A 17,868-nucleotide genomic window follows, 5' to 3' on the forward strand; every position below is an offset into this window, starting at 1 on the left:
ATTCACATCATTATCTATAACCCTCTCCAAAAAGCAGATGGAGGGTTCCATCGAGACTGGGATGGTCTCATAGAAAGTCCCAGGTCTCCATTTCAAAAAGGCCTTCTGCCTCCGGGTAAGCTGTTAGCACATTCAGCCTCTGAGATTCTGACCGCTGTGGCTTCCCTTGTCTTAGCTCTTAATCTGACCAGTGACTATCTAGATTCCTCAGGTGAGCTTCATCCTTACAGTCTATTCTTATAACTTTCTTGGTTTCCTGTCTCTCACTTGGTTTCCTGGCTTGGCTTTGCTGTTCAGTTGTCATCCCTATCTCCTATCTAGTCAGGTACCTTCCTAATTTCCTCACACCAAATAAACGTTGTCCATCTTCTCTTCAAACATACTGAAATCCTTCTCCCAGAGCAAGCTTTTTATTGTCCCCACCTGCCGCCAGGTAGTACTCAGCACAGCTACCTGTGAAACCTGAGACCAGGATTTAGCCTCCAAGGATATGGCAGCTGGACAAACAATAGTTTTAAAAATAGTAGGCTGTTCAAGGTAACCTTGCTTCTTAGGGAACCCTATAGTGTTATCTCCAAGCTTAGTGCCTCCCCTCTCTGGTAATTGGCATACTATGTGGCACAGAATGAACACAACAAATGTTTGGAGAATAACTGAAAGTCAACTCAGATAATTCCCGACATGCCTCACACCAACATGATGCCTTACCAGACACTATGTACACCTAACTAACAGTCAGCGCCAAGATTTCCTAATTAAGAGAGAGAATATCAACAAGGACCTACAGATGTTCAAATCGACAACAGAAATAACTCCTTTTTTTTAAAAGGGCTCACATCGCTTTAGTTTATTTCATTTATTTTTCACAAAACTACTCTGAGGAAAAGTCATCAGAGGCATTATTTAATTTTCCTTCTACATATTGGAGAGATTATACTTTCTAGTTGGCAATGTGTTCAGAATTTTCTAGGTGTATGGTCTTATCTTTCTAGCCTTTCCTCAAATTCACCTAAAAAAATGTTAAAAATACCTATCTCCAAAGTATAATTTTCCTTGGAGAAGCTTTCTTGACTAAATAAAAAGTTAAAATGAGAAGACTAACTTAAATTTTAGTAAAAACGAGACTGATTTTAACAGAATCTGTGCCTTTAGAGAACTGAAGCCCAGAATAGCATATGATAGGAAATCATTCCTAATCCTATCTCCAAGAAAATATGGGACCTATTCCTCTTTTCCTCAGCGTTTCACTAATTACAGAAAGAAAACAGTACTGTGTTCTATGCTTTAGACTTTGGATGACGATAAAATTTTTATAGAAGTAAACTAAATGATTCCCTGTTCACTCCTTCGAGACCTTTCTGAAGAATGGATTATGCATGCGTTGATGCACTAGGCGAGCGATAAGGATGAGTAGGGACAGCCCTTGCCCTCAGCGAGGCCACAGTCAGTGGTCAGAGCAGAAACAAACCAGTAATAAACCACTGAGATCAGCATGGTAATAGATATATGCAGGACATTACAGAAACCCCAAGAGGGACCTTTAACCCACACAGGCAGAATTCCAGAAGTGTTCTTGGAATAAATGACACCTAAGATGAAAAATTAAAGGATATGCAGAAGTTAACAAGGGACGGGGGTAGAGATGACAAGTAAAGCCTAAGAGATAAGAAAAAGTGAACCATATGCAAGTCAGGGAACAGTGTAGGGAACCATAGTGTATGCTTTATTGGAGCATAAGTCAAGGTAGGGAGTATTAAGAGAGAAGGCTGGAGAGGTAGGCAGAGTTTAGAGCATGAAAGTCCTTCCATGTAAACATGGGAATGACATGCCTAGATTCACATTTTTGCTGTATCTCCATCCCATTTCTTAGTGCTGCATAACAAGCCATCGTGACAGTTTCCAGGCCCAGGCCTTAAGGAAATGGCAGCTTCCCCTTCTTATCTCTTTCAGGATATTGCTCTTGCCACCCAACCACCATTCTGTGAGGAAGCACATGGGGAGACCCCTCGCAGGTGTGCCATCAGCCACCAGACGGGTGAGTGAACAAACCGTCACATGATTCCAACCCTCAGCTGTAGAGTCCAAACCAGCCTTCAGGCTGTGCCAGGTGATGTCATACGCAGCAGAGACAAGCTGTCCTGACACATCCCCGCCCAAACTGTTATTGTTTGAAGTAACTGAGTCGTGGCGTCATTTGTTATGCAACAATAGATAACTGGAACAATCCCTTTAGCATCTGCATGGAGGATACATTTGTGGGGGACCAGACCAGAGGAAAACACACTAGTTAGAGGCCTGATACAGGTGCGCAGGCAGATGTGATGATGGTCAGGATGTGGGAGCAACAGCGCTCAGCATGAAGACAAGTGAGCAGAGTAAATGTGTCTGAGAGGTACAGTGGGCACGGTGATGGGTGTGTGTTGGGGGGGCAGAGGGGGCGGAGTCAGTGGTGAGGGCTGGGTCTGAAGCTGCTTTGGGGACTGAGTATCCCAGTGAAAATACTGAACGTGAGGGAAGACAGTTAGGTCCGTTCTTGAGATGGTGAATTTAAGGAACCCATGAAAGAAGTATGAACTGGAGAGAAAATTGGGGGGATCTTTGGTGTAGGTGGTAGATAAAATGAAGAGAATGAATAAGATGTCCTGGGATGGTGTGCCAACTGAGAAGGCTACAAACTGATGACCTATCACAGAGTTGCTGTTCCATTGTCCGTGAATTAACCTGTGCAAAGACTCAGGTGTCGTAAAGACTTTGGGTTGCCTCTGATGGTCCTTCTCTCCTTTCTGAGAAGTAAAAACCTTGCATGTGTCTGAGCTCATTGCTGCCCATCTAAACCTCCATTCTCCAGTCTCTCTTGTATGTTGGAAGGCCATGTGACTATGTAAGTTTTGGCCAGAGAGACCTAAGTGGAAGTGCTCTATGTCACTGCTGGGAAGTTTCTCCAGGGTGGGAGGACATGCCCTTGCTGAGCCCTACCTCCATCCTGAAGCCCGGAAGACTGATGTAATAGCTGGAGCTCTGGCACATCTCCAGGATGGCATGTTAGGGATAGGAGAACGGAGAGCAAGATAAAGCCTTGGGCCCTAATGGCTTTGTTAGATGTGTGTGCCTGTCTCTCTATGTGAGAGACAAATATACTTCTCTTTTGATCGTCGCTATTAATTTGCATGTGTGTGTTTATACAAGCCTGAACTTAATCCTAATTGATGCAATAAGTAACTAAAAGAAAGTGCTTCAGCTTTTTACAAGACTGATTCCTGTTACATTCCTGAGCGATGTCAACACGGCATCCTAAGCCCCACAGCTGTGCACTCAAACGCCTTTATCAAACGCAAAGCCTGGTGATATACTTTCAAGATAATTACGAAACGAGGTTCCCTTTATGGAATACTGTCCCATTCCACAGCGTTGCAATTGTCAGCAATTTGGAGTCAAACTGTAATTATAATGCCTGCGTAATTTTTAAGGTGTTAATCATAGCAAAATGAATTTAAAGAATTACTGAAGGTACATTGTGTTACTACATTTAGTTCGTGTTGAAATTAGTATTTTTGTCTTTACAAAATACTACTCCATATAACATGGAAGTTACCTGAGCTAAAAGAGCTGCCATTTCTAATGCGAGGTCCTTGTTCAGAGGAAAAAGTCCATTTATTATTTGGTCATTTGTCTGATACACTAACAGCAACTTTTCTCTATCAGTTTCTCCACGAGCTTGCATGGAGAAATAGAGTCTGTAAAAAAAAGAGGAAATTTTTCATTAAATGAAATTCTGACAGTGGAAGAAAGGGTTGTTCTAACACAGTTCTCTACGTGATACAAACTTAGACCATTACTATCCGTTAATGAACTCTGTTTCTGTTCTCTACAGCATTTTCAGCAAATTGAGGAAAAACTGCTTTGAGGTTGAGGTTGAGGAATGCTGTGTTATTTTTTATGCCCTGAAATACCAAATCCTGAAGGGTTACTGAGGAAGGACATGAAGACACTGAGCAAAATTAAATACGCCCTTTCTTGTGGGGAACACTAATGTGCCCCTTCAAAACCCAGTTTTCAAAACACTCCTGATCTTTCCTAAATATCTTGGAGACACCAGAGAACAGGAAATGAAGGTTTCAATTCAAAATCAGCATCACTTTGGAGGGGGAGCAGTTTTCTCTCGGAATCTAAAAGATAGTATTTGTACATTTAAATGTTTTGACTTTGTTACGGCATTCTGATAAGCAGCTTTAGGAGCTCAAAAATTGCTTGCGTGTTATTTGACTATTACTTGTGGAAATACGGCATGGCTTTTGTTTGTCCAGTCTTCGTCAATTCAGTGACCTCTTTATTTATTCATTATGCTGTTCCTTTATATGTGAGATTTCAGGGGTCTGACTTCGGGCTGCAGATCAGGCACGGGTGCTGTAAGTGCTGTGACAGTGGGGTGGGTAAGCGATACCTGGATATTGTCATGACAACACAGTGGCAGGAAAAGAGGGATTTAGGTCCAGTATGTTTTAGGTGTGTGCCCAATTGGCTATAACTGGACTTCTAGCCTTTTGCTCCCTATACTCTTGAGGGAGAGGACCCACGGCCATCGGTTACAGAATCTCTCGCAGTAGTTATATCAAATAGCAGGGACTGAGGGCAGCGAGTCAGAATCGCAGGGGAAGCATGGGGAGTTTATTTTGAAAAGCTCTTCTTCCCCATGATTCTGATAATTCTTTTCACCTACCCCAGCTTATGAATCACTGGCCTGGGCAACCATTCAGAATGGTTTCTTGTAAAACATAAATTCCTAAGCCCCATTTTTATCTGTGACTGCATGATGACAAGTTGTTAACTGGTAAAAGAATATGGCTGGGCAACAGAAATAGAGTCTAAATTCAGAATGATGTAAGTGAAATGTTATGAAACAAAGAGAATAAAGAGGAAAGCCCTCCCTTTTTGGCCTGCTAAAATTTTTATACATAGTTTCTTTTCTCCACTTGAAGTTAAGAACTATGTCTTATTCATCACTGTAACCCATGAGAGTTTAGTTGAGTGTTACCCCTGGAAGGTTCTTAATAAAAGTTTGGATTGGTAATACAGTTAGGAGGGGAAAAAATAACCAAATGTACAAATGGCTACAGGCAAGAAGAGCTAATGTGCATTTTTTTATCATTTCTGGCATGCCAATAAGATTTAACCTGGGAAGGGAAAACAAAGTCCTATAAGCAAAAAAGGGAAAACGAATCCCAGACACTTATATAGGAATACAACACGTAGGAACCGTAGGCTCAAGCCCCTAATGAAACACTTTGGGCTCTAACAGCTATACAGGTATTTGGAGAGAATGTGGAGAGGAACTAAAGAGTCACAAAAATGATCAAGGAGTCAGAAAATCAAACCCATGGATCTTGACTGGAAAGGCAGCAGGAGAATGGGATCTGGGTCTCTCCCAATACGACCAGTTCCCAACCCTAAAGAGGCCTGAAGCAGAGAAAGTGGGCCTCCATCACAGCAGGCAGGGCACAGGTGAGCCAGCAGGGTAGTCCCAAATGTCCACCTCCTCACCTGACACCCAGGAAGCTGAATACTGTGAGATGGAAATTTCACCATTATGTGGACCAGTACCATGACACAAACCCTGTTCCAAATTCAGCAAAGCTCCCAGCACTGCTGGATAATCTTTCTGTGTGCCTCTAAGTAGCGCCATATTTCATTCCTCAGAGCATTTATTTCCTACTGCCGCCTTTCTCATCATCTTGTAAACATACTGAGAGCCTGCCTTCCCAACACACTTCCCTTCCCTCCACTCTCCGTCCATCATGGTCTGCTCACAGCACTCTACTAAAATCGCAGCTGCTACCACCCTTCCCTGTTCTCTTCCTGTCTCAGTGGCCACCACCTCAAGTCATCTGCTTGGAAGTCATCACTCTGCAAGCCCTCCTCTCTGTTCCACAACAGTGTGTACACATCCCTGTTAAATTCATGGTATGAGTGAATATGGATGGGACATTTACTACACGGCAGACGCGGACCCAAGAGCTTCACATTTGCTGACGTTTAGTCTTTCAGAAAACCTGAGAGATAGGTACTTTTTTCATCTCCATTTCACATAGAACGTATGAGGCACAGACATGGTAAATGACTTGCTCAAAGCCATACAGTGAATGGAGGAGCCAGGATTCAAACCCAAGCAGTTTCTTCCCAGGGCCCAAGTTCTTCACTACTCTGCTATACTGGTCCTATAACAGCATTAATCACGTTGCTAAGATTTCGTGTCTGTGTCTCCCTATAAATTGTAAGACTCTAAAGGGTAGGGAATTTGATGCACCGTTGAATCCACAGTGCTTCAGCAAGGCCTGGCTCTGGCAGACACTGAACAGATATTTACTGCATGAAGGGATAAATACATGGTAGTGAGAACTGCTAAATATGGGAATTATTTGCAAAAAAAAAAAAGCTTGAGGTAAGAAACCAAATTAAATAATCAGCATAAATATCAACAGAATTTAAACATTAGTTCCCAAATGGTCATCTATGAGAACAAGTTCAAAACCTGTTAATTACATATTTAACCTCTGAATCTAAATAATTAAAATTCCATAACTTAGTAAATATAAACAAAAATTCCATGATGAAGAGAGATGGTGTTTTAGTTTTTATGACACTGTTGCTTGACAGCTGAAGAATCAAGTCCGTGGCTGCACGATAGGTCACAGCCAGTTCCCCTCCTGACTGTGTCACTGGAAATGAGGGCTCATTGTCTAAGTTATTTATACACATACACAAAGCAAGACCATATTTAGAAATATAGTCCTTTCTCATTGCTGCGGCTATCCGGGCATTTCAGACTTCTGTTAAAAATTAAACCTTTTTGTTGAGTTGTGTTTTTTTCCTGATGTCAAAGATATTGTCGTGAGGCTTTTTTTTTTTTTTTTTTTTAACAAGGCAGTCTTTGGTATGTGTTATTCATGACTCTTTGTCCTTCCTAGTGGTGTTTGCTAGCCTTGGAGCATTATTCTCATCTGTGTCTTTCAGGACATCTTTCCCCATTTCTTCCAAATTTAACTTTGGTTTCAACTGTAGCCATCATAGGCGGAATCAGTATGTGTTAAATAAACATTCATAAAGTATGCATTAATAGAAATAGTCTTAGCCATGAACGGAATTCCATGTAGTGCCAGCAGAACGAAATGAGAATTCCTGAACCCGTTCTACATAAAGATGTATGGCAGGTCAGGTCAGAGCAGCTGGCTCCCTTCCACAACAGGTAAGATCAAGAGACGGGGGCAGCAATGAGGACCTCTAGATCAGTGCTTCTCAAAATGCAGCATGGATAAGAATTGTTCAAAACACAGACGCCTGGGTCTTACCCCAGAGATGGACTCATTGGGTCTGATGTTAATAATTTGCATTTCTAATGTGTTTCCATGGGATACTGAAGCTGTAGGTCCAGGACCCCCACTTTGAGGACCACGGCTCCAGCAATCACAAAATTGAAACAATCATCTGGAAGGTACAAATATTCCAGTCCATTGCTCTTGCCAGTCACCAAAGGGCCACAGATGAAGGTTGTCATTAGTGGAAACAGGTTGCTCCAGGATCAGAGTCGATTCTACGTCCGTTATCTAAGTAATCCTTATAGCGAGGAAAGCATGATTTTTAAACCTTTGGATACCAAAGCTTAATAGTCACCTTCTTAGGCTCTCAGGACTCTTGCTAATCACCACAGCTCATGAGCCCCCGAATAGAGAAGTTCCAATAGCTCACACTACCATTATTCAGATCAAAGGAGTCTGTTTAAAAACACAGTGGATGGCTGTTTCTGTAATAGCATTAATCACATTGCTAAGATTTCGTGTCTGTCTCTCCCGGTGGGTGACTGTCTGAGAGGAGTCCACAATACGAATGCACCATATTTATTTAACCACTCTCCTATTAATCAACATACTATGAGCACCACACGCCCCCCCGCCACACACACACTCATTTTTCACTGTTCTACACACTATGGCAGAGAAAATACTGGGACATACTGGAATACTCTTGCCCACTTATGTGGGTATTTTTGTGGGATAGATTATTAGAAAAAGAAATCCTTAACTGGATCAAAGCCTAGTACTTTCTTCACGTTACATAGTGGCTTTACTTCCTACGTTCCAATTTCAGGTCTATCACTATCTTCAAAAAGTAGGCCTCTGAAAGAAATCAGTACTACAGCAATAATTCCACAGGGCTCTTGGTCTGATATCTTAGATTCCTTATTTTATGGGGTATAAGAACCCAACAAAACCAGTAAGCTACATTTTTTGGGGGGACAGGGGAGGATACAGTTGATATGACCTGGTCAATGAACACTGTTTATTAAGTACAACCTTCTGTTAATACTTAGATAAAAAAAAGACATTGAAAAAAAAACAAAAAACAAGATGTGAAAGCAACCTCAGTTTCGTTCGATAGATGAACAGATAAAGATGTTATATAGAATATTTTGAGGGGGATTAGTAGCAATGTGTCTTTTACTGTAATACATGTTTTTAAATTTAAACATTCACTGTAGTTTGATCGCACCTCCTATTGTACACCTGAAACTAATATAACTAATACATACTAAATATAACTAATATTTACATAACTAAACTATAACTAATATAACTAATATAACTAACATAACTAATATATACTAAATATATACCAACTATAATTAAATAAAAAATATTTCAAATAAAAAGAGACAGAGAGAAAGAAAATCTGTTTTCTGACCATATCCCAAAGTGTATTAAAATTTTATCTGTTGAGAAGGTATGTACTCCAGCCCCACTGGCTTTTTCCCAATTCCTGAAATACTGCACAGCCTCCCTGTACAGGATTTTGAACATTCTTTTCTATCCATTTCAATGCTCCGACCCCCAGGCCTCTTCTGACCTTGACATAAGCATCATTTCCTCAAAGAAGTCTCCCGATGTCTCCAGTCTGGGTCCAGCTTCTAGTTACGTGCTCTCACAGACCACGTTCTTTTCTTTCAGGGAACTTAATGTGTAATTATAGATTCATTAGAGTTATTGTGTGATTAAAAACTGTCTCTCCCACTAGCCTATAAATTCCCCAAAATCAGGGACTGTGTTTGTGTCTGTTTTTATTACTATTTTATCCAGAGCATCTAGCAAAGTCCCTGGCTTTAATTGAAGAGAGAGAGAGAGAGAGAGAGAGAGAGAGAGAGAGAGAGAGAGAGAGGTAATGAAAAAATGAGAATGAATGAGTATATCACTTCTAAAAGTCTTGGGTAAACATAAATATGTCTTCTTACTACAGATCTCAGTAGTGTATTTGAGTATTTAGTCTTTATGAAAAATGAAATAATAGTGGTAAAGGAAACTTTGAAGTGGAAAATTCACCCTAAGACAGCAGCTATTTTTTCTATAATTTTCTTCTCATCTTTGTCCAAATGCAAATTTTTATAAAATATAATTATTCATGACATTAAAAGGCTGAATTAGAAACAAAATTTTATGTGGCAGTTTATTCCTCCAGAAGTACAGTTACCATTTATAGAAAAACAAATAAACAGATAAATATAACGTAAGCCTATTCAGTAGGTGCATAATTTGAACATAAGTGTATATACTCCTACTTTGGCATTTGGCGTTGGTATTACACACCTGTTTTTATAAGTTAGACGAACAGTTCTCGTACCTTCCCATTTCCCAGGCTGCTGTTCTTTGGAAGCCTGTTCCCACTTAGAAATAATGTCACAAATCTAGAAGGCAATGAAAAATGGAGATTTATAATATTTTTCAAACTGGTATATTTTGAAGACAAGTATGTTTGTACACTGAAAATTTTCAATTACTGAAAATGGACCGGAGCTTTTTGTTTTAAGCTTCTGTGCAGCTCTGAGTTTAGGGCTTAACTATAAATTGCTCTTTGGTCCACTTATCCTTTTGGTCACACATTAACTTTGGACTATGGCAATAATTTTTTTACTGAAAAAGGAATCTTAATGAAGGACTGCATGAGACTGCAAAGAAGAGGATTCCAGGAATTGTTTCATTATTTAGTCACTGAAGAAGCAACTTTTTTACCTTCTGACTTATAAATATTGAAATAACTGAAGTCATACCAAAGAAATCTGGAATAAAATCTTAAGACTCTTTGGGAAAGAACAAAAATTCTTCAGGAACCAAATAAATGTTTGTTTATTTAACTGATCATTTACAGAGCTATAAATAAAAGTTTTCTAAAATATGTGGTAAGTAGTAATTCACCAAAGCCCCTGATATTTACTTAGCTCAAGTTAGCCAAAAATACAGTTTATCTTCCTGACTAATTATTAACAATACTGCCCTAGCAATGTCTGTCTCAAAACTTTACATTTGGATTTGTTGAACCGACCAGGATATATTTTGAGATGAGGAGAAAACGAGACATTCATTTACCTAGATTTCTCAATATGCAGTGGAAGAAATAGGCAAAGGGGTGTGGGGAGAAACCATATCTACTAAGTTTTATCCTAGGGAACTAAGTCTGGTCTTTAACAGTAATCTGTAGAACCCCATGAAGCCCCAACCGATTGTTTTGCAAGTAGAGCTAGGCTTTGAGAGTTCCTGATGTTTCATAGCTTTAAGCTTGAGAGCTATTACTTATATGTCTAGATCTTCCCCTACTCTGACCCAATCTTTTATGTCCAACTCATAGAAATACCTTCACCCCATAACTAGGCACTTAATCCCAAGAGCAATCAAGGACCACATCAAGTAAGGAAAGGGTCCAGACCCGGCTCTAGCTGTTTGATTTGGGGTAAATCATTTCCCGCCCTGGGCCTCACTTTCCTCATTTGCAAAAGTGTTTCTCTAAGCTTCCTTATGGTTCTGTAATTCTACATTTCTAATTGTTGCCATCCCTAGAAACTTTATTAAAGTTATTTTACTATGACCTAGAAGAGATTGTTAAAAATTTTCCAGTTTTGTCTTTGCTCATGATTTTCCCTATGTCTGGAAATCCCTCTTTATTTCCACAGGTCCATTTCCTCTCCATCCTTCAAAGTCCAGTTCAGATTCCCTCATTTCCGACGCTGAACTTAATCTCTCCCTTTGTGGAATATTCACAGCACTCTTAAAACATTTATCACTTTCAACTCTTGTTAAAGGTTGTCGGGGTACAAGACTGCTCTGTGTATAAGTTCACTGTGGGCAGGGACCATTTCTGATCCTTCTTTGTATTCCCCACAGGGTCTGGTTCAGCTCCTGCGACACAATAAATAGTTCAACAAATATTGCTGAGTGAGTGAATAAAATGGAAAGCAATTTTATCAGAGCTATAGTTTCTCCTCCACTCTTATTACCTTAATATTTAGGGTATGCTTACTATTATTATTTTTCTCTCTTTAATATGGAATATGTGTGTGCTGATTGTATATTAAGAATCCTATGGCTTCAACAAAAATCCTGCAAGTTTGTTTATTTTTTTGTTGTGAAGATTAGATTGCTTAAATTTTTTGAAAACTCCTGAACTAAACTTGCTGCAAATAGCAAAGCATAGTTTCTTTGCTGTTTGCAGGGTGTGCCTGTGCCTCCTTCAAAGGACTTGGTATTACCTTGATGTTTCCTTGAAGACAATGGTCTAAATCTCTGCCAGAAGGATCGTCAGTAAACAGTGCAAATCCAGACTGTGCAGGCTTCCTCATTCCTGTATCCTGGTTCAAAGTATTCAAAAATTCTTCCACTGTGGTGGATGCATCAAATCCAACTACCTAAACAGAAATAACAAAGTTGTTCTCTTAATAAAAAAGTATGTACACTTCAAACTTAGATTTCCAGGGGGAAAACCAGACATACTTGATGTGTGATTAATGGTAACATATATTTATGTAGGTGCTTTAACTTTTTTCCCCCCAAAGTGCAACTGGAGAACATAAATGTCATCTTAGTCATTAGCTTGCTGTAGGAATTCATAAATTTTGGCTACAGCGAATTGACATGAATTCAAAGTAAGATCATTTGACAGCTGTAAACATCTTGCAGAGATATTAGGCCTATCCATTAAAAGCAAACCAAGAACTACAGTACAATGTATAATCTGTAAGCACATGAAAAAAACAACAAGAAATGCACTTAAACAAATGGACTTTTATGCATTTAATGTTTGATTCTTTAATAAGCAGTTAAGTATCTGAATTCCGTGATAAAAGGCTGATGGCTACAAAGACTAATTGCTAGCTTTGGAACATGGTGGCTTCAGTTAATAAGCGAGCATCTAGGTCTGAGAGTTGGGAGGGCCTCGATAAGTTTTCCCAGACAATTTCAGAGATTTGGAGACTTTAAAGAGATTGAACTTGTACACACCCAATGTTAGTTATTATTTCCTCAGTAGCAGGTGCACTGGTGGCTTCAAAGTATTTTTGTTTATCTCCATTAGAATCGTAATGGCAGTGAAACTCCTCCCTTATTTGGTTCAATATGGATTTGTTTTTAGGGTGAATTCTTTTTAGGAAAACTGTTTCAAAACTCAGCTGTCCTGATAAAAAGATTTAATATATTTTACATGTTTATCATTGCCAGCTGCTGACACAGGTAGGTAGACCGTCTCACGTCCCTGATGCCCAGAGGTAACACATAGGACTCTAGGCTAGGCATGTTTTCTTCAGAGTACAAAGTCTAACCTACCTGATATATGCCATTCATGAAGTGCACGGGGATACTGAAGGGCAAAGAATGATGATAAGGATTTCGAAGAAGGGTTGAAAGAATTTCCATTCTTGAGGGTCTTGCCTCTCGATCTCCATTTTGTTGTGTTCTTTCTACACATCGCTGGCAATAAATGGCATATTTTCCAAATTCTGTCCTATAATATAAAACTTAAGATAAAGCCTAAGGATAAATTTAATTAAGACAACCTAAAATAGATGTATATATAACCATTAAGAAAGCTTCCCTGGGTGTACATTACTACACTGTATTATGCTAATTTTGACAGTAACTTTTCTTTTTGAATGTAATATTAAACTTCTGTAACTTTTCTCAAATTTTAGCTTTTTTTCCCTCTTTTTTGGGGGGTTGGTGTGGGGTCCCAATTCAGCCCATAATACTACCTCCTACTGGTATTTACTGCACCTCCCAAAAAAACTACCTCCATTCAAATCCTTATCTCAGGGACGGCTTCCGGGAAAACTCAAATGAAAGAAATCTCTAAATGATAAGGACTCTTTTGGGAAAATGAAAAAACACACAACCAAACTACCCCTAATATACTTTTTTTTTTCTTTTCGTAAGGAGTGCACAGCTCACAGTGGCCCATGTGGGGATCGAGCCGGCAACCTTGGTGTTATTAGCACCACTCTCTAACCAACTGAGCTAACCGGCCACCCCTACCCGAATATACTCTTGATATCGACACTTCAGGGCATTTTCCATGTATTATTGGCTCTTTACATGTGCGTCTCCTCACAGTGATGACAGGGGCTATGCTTTATTGATCTTCTTAGCCTTTGCAAACAGTGCTTTGGATGTAGACACATCAATGCTGCTTTATTTGCTTAGGTCAGTGACATTAGTTCTTGTTCTAGTTTCCTTACTTTTGCCACTGACGGAATCAAACTTCCTCACAAAGCATCCTTCATCTTTATGATACTATTACAGTCACAAGATAAATTTTAAATTACCAGCCATTATATAGTCAATATATAATCATTGTTTCAACAAAGATAAAGAATTGTATAAAGAATAGTACAGGATCACGTAAGAAACACACAAGGTAGCAGAGTTCTATTTGGAGGTTAGTGCTTGACTGCTAAACAAGGTAACAAAATATCTTTAAACAGAAATAAAAATTCTGCCATATATAAATTCCTTCTTTACCTTAGAAAACATGCATGTCTTAAAGTGTTAAGCTTTAAACAAAACATGGGAATAAATAAATGTAACAGCTGGATAGAAATCTCATTTGGCCTCATTTTTATGTATAATTTTTGTTCCGTTAATAAAGGAAGATCGATAACACCTCTAAATATATTTGTATTCAAGTGTCTTCTAGGCAGACTTTAACATGTCACCCTTTATCTGAGTGATTTGTCAGTAACTGCAACTGAAATCACATGACATTGATCATAGTCCCTAAAATATATCAGGAACTACAGACTATTTTTCTACTGCTTCAAAGTTGTTTTTTGTTTAATTGTGCTTGTTTGTTTGATTCTTTTAGTGCTAGTCTATTTGAGCAACCTAACATGAACCTCTTGGACAAAATGACCCTGATAACCCGTTGGCTGGGTGTCCTGGGTACCAATGTAAGAAAGCCATTGTGACAGTTGGATTTTAAATGTATTTTTCGAGGGGATAAAAATTCTGAAGTAATTCAGATACACACAAGGATAAAAGGAGGGAAGACCATCAGGGAAATTTTCCACATAAAAGAATTCAATGTGGAGAAAAACAGTAATACGAAAACTAAGGAAACAAAATAGTTGCTGTTATAACAATAACAAATAAATCATTCATACTTGAATTGTACATAGACTTTTCATTAAAAAATATTCTTTGCCACATTTTAAGCTTTCACTGCAATCTTCCATGAGAGATTTATCAGAACAAAGGAAATATTTTCCAAGTTCCACAAAAATGATAACAAAAGGTTGCCTGTACCAACATTTGTTTCACACATTCTTCCATAAATGTACCAGGCAGTTTACTAAACACTTATGACTTATTGCAGACTAAGAGGTCACATAAATGGGTCAGCTGGCTAGTTTTCTGCACACCTGGAGTCTGCATTCCTCTTTAGGTGAAGCCTGAGGAGCCACAGGAAAGGGTGATGAGGCAGGAAGAGCCCCACACAGAGCGCCAAGAGCTGCCAGGCCTGGGCAAAGAGAAGCAGCATAGGTTAGACATCACATGCCAGTCAGAGATCCACGTCAGAACGGTGTGACTGACAGAAGTGGGAAGACTAAAAGGATGATAATCTTTCTTGACCCCAAAATGTTTTTGCTTTGTCCACATATACATTATCTGCTTGTTTAGAGCATGTATAATACTCTAAACATAAAAACTCCACCTTGGGTCAGATGCATAATCCTTCTAGTTATGTATACCGTTGTCTACAACTGAGGTACCAAAAGATATGTAGATACTGGCAGTCTTTTTTGACATCACACTCAAAGACTTAGGGACATTGCTCCTTTTTTGTTTATTTATGTATTTACTCCTTCATTGAAATATAAGTGGCTTTGGGAAAGGATAAATCAAAAACAGTAAAAAATCATGTACCCCAAAACAAAAATCAATATACCCACATAGATATATATAAATAAGGGGCAAGTATGCAAATATTAACAGAGATTATCTTTAGGCAATATGATTTTTACTTTTCCTTTGCAAAGATGTCTACTGTAGAGGTATTTATTATAGGACAATAATAAACCTAAATGTATAGTAATTGATATTAACGCGATCATTCATGTTTTGAGGAATGCTGAAGAACATAGGGGAAATGATTGCTCTATAGTTTTAAAATATTAGTATGCACACTGTAACCCTGATGATGTGAAAAACTATGAAAGTGTATAAATATACACACATACATTTCTATAAAAACATATATATATATATATATATATATATATATATATATATATATATATATATAAACTGAAAGGACACATATCAAAATATTATAGGTATTTTTCCTTTTCCTACTTTCTGTATTTTCCAAATATCTCTATTGAATATGTGTCATTCTTATAATTAGGACAACAACATCATTTAAAATTGCATGTATATGTATCACTACATACCTGCAATGGTCCTGGTTGATTCTGTGGCTGTCTCCGTCTTGTCTGTTTAATGAGCTGACAGAAAATTTCATTCTGTAGCTCAGGATGTGTCAGACAGATTTGCAAAGCACTCTGGGCTAGAGATATGTGGTAATCAATTGCAGGGGAGTCAACTGCAGCATTTATAAAAAGCTGGCAGGTCTGAATGAAGGAAAAAAAAAAGATAGTCTCAAGGTAAGAAATTATTAGATTTACTCTCATGAATTACATCAATTGTCTTCTTAGCAACAGTTTTTGTTTAAAAGGATGAAAATATATTACGATAACATTAATCAAAAGAAGTCCGAGTAGCTACGTTAATATCAGACAAAGTAGATTTCAGAGCAAGGAATTCTGCCAGAGATAAAGAGCGCCATTTTATAATAATAAAGGGGTCAGTTCATCCAGAGGACATAACAATCCTAAATGATTATGTACTGAATAACAGAGCTTCAAAACATATGGGGCAAAAGCTGACAGGACTGCAAGGAGAAATAGCCAAATGCATAGTTATAGTGGGAGATTTCAATACCCCTTTCTCAGTAATTGAGAGAATAGAAAATCAGTACGGATTTAGAAAACTTGAACACTATCAACCACCTTAACCTAAATGACATAGAAAACTCCACCCAAGAACAGAGTATGCATTCATTTTTAAGGGTATTTGGGACATTGGTGAACTCTTGTCCTCCAGACTATATACTTCATAAAGACAGGGACTCTGGATTATGTATCTCTGGATTCTTCACACAGCATAAAGTGACAGAGTAAATGTTTCATGAATGAACGGATTTAAAATTTGATTAAATAAATATCTATTAAGAAAGATTAAAGGGAAGTATTCATAAACACCAATGGTTGGCTTTAATCATTGTGTTGTTTTATAGTAAGTAGTCTTTGTCTCTTCTGAGGACAGAATATAAGCAAATAAATTTATTCTCTAACTTAAAGCATTGCTGCCCAAACATTACATGAAATACTTAATACGAAAAGATTTCCACCATTAAATCTTATCATGTTGAGGAAGTACCCATCACATGGAAGTTAAAATATGTCAAATGCCTCTTCCGAAGAGATGACTGTCTACTTAAAAATTAATAATATTAATAGATATCCTAATATTTATCCATCCTTGATTTCCTAAAATAAATCTCCTTTAGTCACTATTTAGTATCCTTATAATATGATGCTGGATTCTGTGTATTAATGTGTTATTAGTTTTTGCACAAAATGCTGTGTTTGTATAATCATTTCTGGGGTTTGGTATCAAAGTAATACTCACGTCACAAAAAGGATCTGGTGATATGATGATTGAGAATTGCTTCAAAATAATCCAGTGTGGATGGGGAGAATAAAACGAAATCGGCCACGTGCTGATGACTGTGGAGCTGGGTGATGAGTACCTTGGACCTCATAATATTTTCTCTATTCATATATGTTTGAAATTTTCCAAAATAAAAAGTAAAAGTAAAAAACAGAATTTGGGAAATTCCTTCTTCTATGCCTTGTGACAGTTTAAACAGCATTGAAATTATCTACACTTACAAAGTTTAATAAATTCTCAGTTTAAATTTTCATTCTTCCGTGGAGTCAAGTTAGGCCCTTTATATTTTGTTATAATGTTGTTTACTTCATCCCAATTTTTAAATATATTTGCATAGAGTCTTTCTTGCTTTCAGTATTTGTGTATTCTGTGGGTGGGTTATTAAAAATGTTGCATTATGGTAATTTTAAAACATGAACAAAAGTACAGGGAATAGTATAATGATCAATTTTATGTACTCATCACCAAGTGTCAACAATTATTAGCATTTTGCCAAACTTTTTTCATTCAATCCCCACTCTACTTTTTTTTCTGGAGTATTTTAATGTTATCATGTTATTTTACCAATAAATACTTCAGTATGGACCTCCAGTTGATAAAGATTTTTTTTCCCCATAACCACAAGGTCATAGCACCCCGACCCAAATTAACAATAATTCCTTAGTATTATGTAATAAACAGATGATTTTTTTTTAAGATTTTTTTTTTTTATTGGGGAAGGGGAACAGGACTTTATTGGGGAACAGTGTGTACTTCCAGGCCTTTTTTCCAA

The 17,868-nt window shown here is 38.0% G+C and overlaps 1 protein-coding gene across 8 annotated transcripts in view; it reads right to left on the minus strand.

Moving 5' to 3' along the window:
- PLEKHH2 (pleckstrin homology, MyTH4 and FERM domain containing H2) overlaps positions 1 to 17,868 on the minus strand; it is a 92,094-nt gene that overhangs the window by 9,164 nt on the left and 65,062 nt on the right. For 6 of the 8 annotated variants that reach the window (XM_088796187.1, XM_088796190.1, XM_088796188.1 and 3 more), the window contains 6 exons: positions 15,755 to 15,934; positions 14,723 to 14,820; positions 12,629 to 12,810; positions 11,564 to 11,715; positions 9,630 to 9,727; positions 3,593 to 3,734 (listed from right to left, as the gene is read on the minus strand). In XM_088796187.1, the coding sequence (XP_088652313.1) occupies positions 3,593 to 3,734; positions 9,630 to 9,727; positions 11,564 to 11,715; positions 12,629 to 12,810; positions 14,723 to 14,820; positions 15,755 to 15,934 (852 nt within the window). Of the gene's footprint in view, positions 1 to 3,592; positions 3,735 to 9,629; positions 9,728 to 11,563; positions 11,720 to 12,628; positions 12,811 to 14,722; positions 14,821 to 15,754; positions 15,935 to 17,868 lie in introns of all 8 variants that reach the window. The other 2 variants (XR_016020465.1, XM_019748641.3) reach the window with 2 other exon arrangements.

The sequence above is a fragment of the Rhinolophus sinicus genome, chromosome 2 (assembly GCF_057876585.1).
Source record: "Rhinolophus sinicus isolate RSI-liver-muscle chromosome 2, RSI-T2T, whole genome shotgun sequence".
Taxonomy (NCBI): domain Eukaryota; kingdom Metazoa; phylum Chordata; class Mammalia; order Chiroptera; family Rhinolophidae; genus Rhinolophus; species Rhinolophus sinicus.